General features: G+C 33.5%; 2 protein-coding genes across 2 annotated transcripts in view; one reads left to right on the forward strand and one right to left on the reverse strand.

Annotated features, from left to right (window-relative positions):
• Positions 1–4013, forward strand: part of LOC126973097 (probable cyclin-dependent serine/threonine-protein kinase DDB_G0292550) — a 225627-nt gene extending 221614 nt beyond the window's left edge. Inside the window, exons 8-9 of the mRNA XM_050820239.1 lie at positions 292–446; positions 1361–4013. Of these exons, the coding sequence (XP_050676196.1) occupies positions 292–446; positions 1361–3217 (2012 nt within the window). The 3' untranslated portion in view covers positions 3218–4013. The remainder of the gene's footprint in view (positions 1–291; positions 447–1360) is intronic.
• A 961-nt stretch (positions 4014–4974) lies between these two features.
• Positions 4975–6092, reverse strand: LOC126973114 (uncharacterized). The gene is made up of 2 exons (XM_050820257.1): positions 5913–6092; positions 4975–5842 (listed from the first exon to the last, which is right to left on the reverse strand). Exons 1-2 carry the CDS (start codon positions 5955–5957, stop codon positions 5198–5200), a joined length of 690 nt encoding a protein of 229 aa, XP_050676214.1. The 5' UTR covers positions 5958–6092; the 3' UTR covers positions 4975–5197.
• Positions 6093–8579: the final 2487 nt, after the last annotated feature.

Here is an 8579-nt window from a genome sequence, read left to right on the forward strand (position 1 = left end):
ATCTACATACTTAAAATTACTAGTCTTACCTACTAGTCAGAAAAAAGAAGGGCCATATAGTAAAATTAAATAGCCATTTATAATGTTAGAAGGGATATCGACAAGAGGCTCAGATGTAATGTGAAAAAGGTGCCCCGAGGACATCCGCCATACCAGAAAACAAGTGTTGTGTAGCCAACCTCTAAGCTGACGGGCCTCTCTGAAGGTCCCTATCTCGTATAATTATTCGGTAATGCAGCAGCCGGCAATTAACGCATGTATTTCTTAATCATATCCTCTTTTTAATTTCAGAAAAAGTGTCGTTGCTCTCCCGCTTATTCAGACGAAGCGGCCGCAGCAAGCAAACGCGCGCGACTAGCACGTTCTCGGCACAGTTCCCGCCCACCGAGTGGTTCAACTCCAAGGCGGTACATCTGCACTGTGTCGCCACACAGACAGATTCTAAGGTAATGCCACTTATTATCATTTACTGTTTGGGGTTGTGTCACTTAAATCCGTGAATATTCTACCGCATCACAACACATCTCTTTTTCATTCCCACAATATTGTAAATGCGGATGACGAGGCTATAACTATCCTTTCGCAGCTGGAGTTTTCTGTACCTTATTCACGCCCTTAAGGACCACACTATAAATTATTCAATTAATAATAATTATATCGAATGAATGTAAGACAATTTAATCTGAGGAATTTATTGCAGCAGTCGAGAAATCACAAGTGTTAAGTCCGGTAAACGATAGTGAGCATTATTTTTCGAAGTAACCCTAGTGATAGGTAGGTAACTGAAAACGCTACCGAAAGAAATAAATTTCATGTTTGGCACAATTCGCTTAAAATATTAACCAATAAAACGAGCGTAAGAGGTACCTTACGTGCCTTTTTCGAACATATCCACGTCATATTGACTTGCAAACACCGCGCAAGGTAACTCTATCCGTAGTTTGAATTAATGATGAATGAAGAAAGTATGGAACGCCACACTTTCAGATGGTGAGGATGATATTATATCCGTTTTTAGTCAGGTCAAATAGCACTTGGGAACAGTACCGTACAATGCATTTAAAAAAGCGACGTCTTAATGACGGAGGATAATATAAATAAAACACAGCTACCAAACAGAATAAACTCGGATAACACCCAATCATGGAAAGATGTGCCATGTCCGCTGCTTGATAGTACGAAATATTACCTAACTGGTTCATCAATAGCATAAATTTATATATTAAAGTTTTTATTACACTTAATAAAGTATTTTTATATTAAAAAGACATTTTGTTATTTATTAAAGTGATTATCGAAAACAAAATTTAATTTGTGATGAGAAGATATATTTTTTTAATTGAAAATAATTTGTTTCCAGGAATCCTTGCAGAGTCATGCATCCTACGTTTCATCGTACTACGACGGTTCGGAGATCAGCAACCGATCATCGACACTGCCCAGAAGGCATAAACGACATCTTTCAACCGAATCAGGCATTGCAGGTTCGGTCCACTACGACCACTCTCCAGGACGACACTCCAGTCCCAGTTCAGGAAGCCTACCTAGATCCACACTGAGCAGGAGTTCTACAAATAAGACAATTCTAGACCATTTTGGGTCGCCACAAAGATCTAGCGACTCTAAATTAAGAGAAAGTTCCAGTGGGAGTTTAAGACGAGTAGATTATTCAGATCACGTGATGTCAACTAGCGGCCCGTCTAGTTTAGAGAGCACGACTACACAGCGGACACCAAGAAAAGATAGTCGAAACGCACTGTCCGATCAAAACTCGCCATTGAAGAGGAACTATAATACAGGAAGCAGCAGCGGTCATTCCAGTCTCGAATCACACATTTCAGACCGAACGTTGAAACCTTCACCTAGTCATAATAATGGAGCACCGGGGCTAAGCAGAGCACAGTCGCTAGTAAAAGTACAAAGCTTACAGAGTTCCCCTAAGAGCTTACACAAGTATAGAACAAAGCCACCTATAGTGGGAGGAGAAACAGTAAAAAATGGCAAAAATACTTCACCGAGAACTTCTCCAAAAAACTGCCCAAGTACACCCAAAAAACCTACAACTCCATTGCACAATAAAAATCTAGGAGCTAAAGGTGAGAATCCTGCTACTACAATGCTCGCAAGTTCAAACTCTAACAATTCAATAACATTGAAGGTAACAACAAACACCCTATCGCAAAACGGAGGAACAAATACGAAAGTATACGTACAAAACTCACCGGTACGATCGGTAATAACGTTCGAGAACGGCAAAGTTACTGAAACGAGTAATGGTAGTAATATTTATATAATTAACGACGACCGCCAAGTAGTATCAGTGTCCCAAAACGGTTTGTCCAACGGAACCAAAAACCCTAAAGATACTTCCTTTGATGTATCTGTTGAGAATAATAAGCCAAAATTCAAGGAAACAGACTCAGCTAAGGTTCAGGACAACAAATTCAATAAAAATTCCATGAATGAAGCGAGCATGAATAATAACCGAAAATTGTCTTTACAAGTAGGTTCAAATAACAATAACAGTTTTGTATACAAAAACCAGCTGAATAATACAAATGACATAACATCAAACCCACAATCACCTGCTATTCACAATAATATTCACAACGTAGAAGCATTGACTAACAGCAATCCGTCAACTCCAACAAAAAGCTACGACAATATAATTGGTTCTTTAGGAAGCTTGCGGTACCAAAAAAACTCTTTAATATCAGGTAATACTGGAATGCAAACAAATTTCAATTCTAACAGTGAACTTAAAAGCGTCGATTTATTAAAGAAGGCAGCTGCATTACAAATGCTAAATGGTCTTCCAAACAATAGAATGAGTTCAGAATCAATAGCAAACCTACTGACAAAGGGCATTGATCCAAAACAAACAGTTTTAGGTTCAGAACCTAATCTGGCACTCAAAAATCAGGATTCATTTAAAGATGTAAATACATCTTCAGAAAAACTTAATGGTATTGATACAAAACAAAAAAGGTACAGTTTAAGCCAAGACGGCAAGAAAGACAATCAGGATTTTTACAACTTTCCAAGTCTAAGTGACTTGAGCTTTAACTTTACTAGTTTAGCTGCACAGAAGATTTTAAAAGGTGTGAGTATCAATAGTGTGGATACATTAGTCGAGCTTAACATGGCTGCAAATCATTCAGATAAACAAAATAATTGTGATGTCAATGGTGTGTGTACGGATTTTGGTCTTGTATAGTCGTAATGATAAATACTTTTATGAAATGTACAATAGTAGACTTAATAATATAATATGATATAAGCTAGATATTAACAAGTAATAACAAAACTAGATATGCACTACATAATTTTAGTAGGTATTCTCTTATATTTTGTACTCTTTTAATTCAGAGTGTAAGTAATCTGTCATTATATCCTATGAAATTTAGTCACTGTACTCAATACTAATTTATTACCTTAATGTGTTTTCAGTAACTTCATACACTTATATAAATTATCTGCTATATTATTATAGAATTGTATTTAAAGGATTGTACGACAATAAGTCATTGTGGCCTGAAATAAGCCATCCAGATATGAAATTTAGTGCCTAAAATAGTAAAAATAATTATTCTGTCAGTATTTATAGCATGTTATCTATTATCCACTAACCCTTAGTACATATCTATAAATATCAGATTCTCTAATTTACCTTTGGAATAACTGCACTTCATTTTGTGCCATCATATTTCCAGTGCAAGAGCTGAGTACAAAGTAGACTACCTTTTCATGAAAACAGATTCCATCCAATGATGGGAATTTAGGAATGAGATAATGTCAAGTTTAAGTGCCATAAACATAATGTATTTGGGAGATGAGAATCAGGCAATGGATTGGAATATTTTTATGTTATTTGGTCAGCACTTAGTGTTGTACCATTGGTAATATTTATTTACTAGGAAATGTAATCGAAAGTCAATGCATTTTAGTGTAAGGTTTCAGTTACGCCATTTGTAAAAATGTATTAACAATAAAAAGTTGATGCTTTATATAAAGTTGGTTTTATTTTACTTATAGTATTATGATATTACCTGAAAATGCTACAATATTTCAGCATTATATATCCTACTAAAATATTTAATGAAATAGGTGGCTCTAGCTCATGCAAATCCATAGGAATCCCAAGAGCCTACTTTTGTAGTATGGTAAAGTGTATGATGAACTTTTATAAGAATATGTCACCATCATTTAAGTTTGTATGAAAATTCTTTTAAAAAATGACAAATGCTACATTTTTTTATAAGAGGGGGCAAAAGGGCAAGAGGCTCACCCAAGATCGTCCACAACACCAGAAGTCAAGACATGTGTTGTCTAAAGTGGGAGTAAGCTCTATGCTTGAATTTCCTGAGACATATTAGTTAGGAATAATTGCAGCTGGTAACTGATTTCACAAAGTGGCTGTGTGAGGCAAAAAAAATTTCTCAAAGATTTTCTCATATATGACATACACAGTGAGGAAGGAATTGATGTTAGACAACAAATCCACAATTGACACTGAGAACTATTAAAAGAGGATTACTAACATTTTTTAAAGATAAATAGCTTATGATTTAATTCGATTGAAATCATGCAAATAAGAAGTTTAAATTAATTAGTTTAGTAGAACCATAGTGGTCCGAGTGACTATATAAATTATAATATTATAAGTTCAATAAATAAAATTTAGTTTTAAATTAGACTTAGAAAAGGATAATTTAGATCTTTAACTCAAAAATTTCTTTGACATTAAATGTATAATATGTAGTTAAAGGCCATTAAATTGACAAAATCTCAGTAAGCACAAATTACATAAATAATTTATCTTCAAATAGGCTTTCCATCATTAATCAGTTGTAAGTGTAACTTGTTACTCAAAAAGTCTAGCCATTCCGAAATTGAATAAGTTGTGCTTCTACCAAATTATCAAGAAGATTCAATTTAATATATCTACAAGAAATCTGAAATAAAACACAAGTATAAAAACAAAATCTCATTCAGCTTGTTTATATAAAATATAAAAATATACTCTATTACATTAGATCTTGCATAAAAAAATATGGTATGATTTAAACAGTTAGTCGCTACTGACACTAGCAGCCATATACACACACAATATTTTTGAAACACACACACATCAGACAAAGAATATCTACTCTTACCGAATTTTACCAGTTACTCAAAATTATTTTATTTTTAGGGTTCATGATATAGTGCTTTGTTCCATGAGATCACATACTTGTGATGGTTCAGTCTCAGTTTGATTTTTTATTGAATTTAACCAATCATCTGTTGGATTCAATTTAACTGAATCTGGGTCGGATTGTGTACTTTTGACATCTTCATTTTCCACTTCAGTTTCTTCTTTGATATTTACTTCTATAATCTTAACACTACTTAATGAATTAGTTTCAGGTATATCATGAAATTTTCGTGCCACATCTTCGGGTCTTATATTAACAGAGCAAACACAGTCTTCTGTTCTAGTTATTTCTTTCAAGGCCGCCTCTTCTATTTCTCTCAATTCTTTATTTTGATCATTACTAATGTCTTGTATTTCTTTATAAAAATAAATATGATCATCGTTAGGACTCACATAATCCTCTGATAAAAAAGTACTATTTTCAAAGCATAGTTTATCAAATTTAATTGCACCATAATTACTTACATTATCTAATAGTAATTTCTCATTTTCATAACTTATATGTATATTTTTAACAAAACTTCTTTCTATATCTTTGTTGTCGCATTGTTTTTGAAGTACTTCAAGCTGTCTCAGTGTTTTTAACTCTCTGGCTTTTAAAGACGCATATATTTTTCCAAATGATGTTTTCACGGCAGATTTAAGCTGTGAAATTAATGAAGAAGTCATTCAGTTCCTTTCATAAGATTAGTATTTTTATAAAATATATACTTACGTTTTCTATATCATTTAGATCCGTTTCATTAAAGTCATCAGCCATTTTTATTGTTTTTATTTACATTTTACAAATACAGTCAAAATTCAAATCACCCAGATTCAATCATCATTGAAGAAATAAATCATCAAGATCAACATTCTCATTACAAAGAGTTATTCCAAGATACTACTTACTACCTAATAATATGCATTGACTGTGACAACTTTCACTATGAAATATCTGTGGTGACAACTGACAACTGTAGGACAATTCTGATAACTGTGCAACTCTTAGATTAAACTCTACAGAAGTAGCGTTATTACAAATAGAAAGGATGAGCAATATACAAATTAGGGTGAGATAGAACGGAACATAGCAATTAATCTTGCATCTCTATCGCGTAACCCATCTAATGTTTGGTCCAATGTTAAGTTTGAGGCAAACAAACAAGATCTGTTATGACATCGAGCTTGCAAATAGTATTTTGTGATTTTATTGATTTTAAACAAATTTGGAGTGACATACGGATTCCTTTTAACTGACAAAATTAAGCGGTACGTTTGGGTGCTGTGTGTCTGTCTGCCAAAGCCGTAGTGAATGTAAAAATCCAGGAGCTAGCTTATGCACGTAAATATTCCTTTTCAACTAACTCTTTCAATATAATTTTTATAAAGTTTGTATCAAATTAAGTATTAATTTAACATGAAATATTCCTTACAAAAGTATTGATTATTTATCAAAAATAAATAAATAAATAAATAAATTTGTCGTAATCAAAATAAACTAACAGTAACCAAATTGTTGCCATAACATAGATATATTTTACCTAAGTTATAGGTTAATGATTTATCTTAAACCTTATTTTATTCAATTTTATTTAAAATAACATACAGCAGGTTTTTATAATAAGTATTAATAATTTTCAGTGGTATATTAGTATGGAGTAAGAAAATTAGAACGATATTTGTACGATTTCCTGTCATTCATGATAAAACAAAAACATGTAAGGATTCTGGACAATGTTTAGTAAAATAATAAACAAAATAAACTAAATTAAATATGGCTAAAAGCAACAGGACGAACAGATTTATGGGAACCAAATAAACATGCAAGAATTTACACCAACTCCAAAAATAATATTATTATTTTGTAACTACATCATATTGTCGTAATAATTTGATCGACTTTTAGGTAGTCTACTACTTATCATTTCATTTTACTTAGGATTAGGATTCTCTTAAAATAATTTTAAGATAAGATTATAAATTTGTAGAAGAAAACGCAACTATTTTAGGAAAAGTTTTTTTGAAGTCGCTTGATTTTTCCGAAATTTTTTTTTAGAGTTTTAGTGAATCTGTAAATCATTAGTAAAAAAAAATCTGGAAGTACACCAACTAATTGGTCTGAATAATATGTCATGACTAAACGTGCTGCTTATAGGAGACAACGCTGTTTTAATGAAACCAACGAAGTCAGGGAGATTCGCCTATCTCAACAAAGGAAATCTACCTCGAGGACAATTTCAAAAGAGACTTGCGAAGAGCGCTGCATAATGGTGCAATGCAGCAACGAACGTAAGCGTATTGCAATATGATTACAGACAAATTTAACAGTTATTCTGCCACAGGTAAATAAGCCGTTAAGAGATTCCATTGATTACAAGATGACTCAAATATTCCGATAGCATATAAAAAATACGGCCAAGTATTGTTAATTTGCCCCTAAGAATTGAGGATTTCTGTTACTTTGTGATGGATCCCATAATTAGAACTTACTCAAAATCTAGTCAAACTACCCTTGAAGTTTATCCTTTACAATAATCAAAATCGGTTATAATATTGAATTATTCACGTTTCATATTCATTTGTCGCGTACATTCTCATGGATGCCATTGCCAGCACTAGAACAAGTTAATGTTCCCACACGGGAAGCACCAGCTTTCAAATAAAAAAAGATCATAAAAATTGGTTGACCCACACGAAAGTTCTGGGGTAAAAAATATAAAATATATACCGTGAATTGAGAACCTCCTTCTTTTTGAAGTCGGTTGAAAATGCGGATAGTAATAATAATAATTCGTACATTGACATGGCTGTTAGCCAACAGGTTAGTCGAAATAAGAAGAACCAAGCGGCAGAGACCGCTTAAGATAAGAAGGCCTATGATTCGGTGCCTCATACGTGGTTGAGACGAGAACTTGAACTGTACAAAGTTGATAATGGTCTATGTACCTTTCTTGGCTCATGTATGAGGCAGTGGACCACAGCTCTATGTCTCCATGATGCGGCGGGGAATCTTAACATTTCGGAACCTATAAGGATTGAGCGGGGTATCTATCAGGGTGATAGTCTAAGTCCTTTGTGGTTTTGCCTAGCTCTGAATCCCTTAGGTGTTCTACTGAGGAATACTAGGTTAGGGTTTCAGTGTCGTAAGCGAGGAGAAACAATTTCTCACCTCTTATATATGGATGATCTAAAGTTATATGCACGGAATAAACAAGACTTGATATCATTATTAAATGTAACGCAAACATTTAGTCATGACATCGGAATGGAATTCGGTGTGGATAAATGTGCGACTATACATGTACTCAGAGGTACGGTTGTAAATAGCGAACATATAGAACTCTCAGAATCATGCAGAAGACTGTCATTAAACTTTTCTAAGAGTGAAGGAGATAGTGGC

Source organism: Leptidea sinapis, chromosome 28 (assembly GCF_905404315.1).
Source record: "Leptidea sinapis chromosome 28, ilLepSina1.1, whole genome shotgun sequence".
Lineage (NCBI taxonomy): Eukaryota > Metazoa > Arthropoda > Insecta > Lepidoptera > Pieridae > Leptidea > Leptidea sinapis.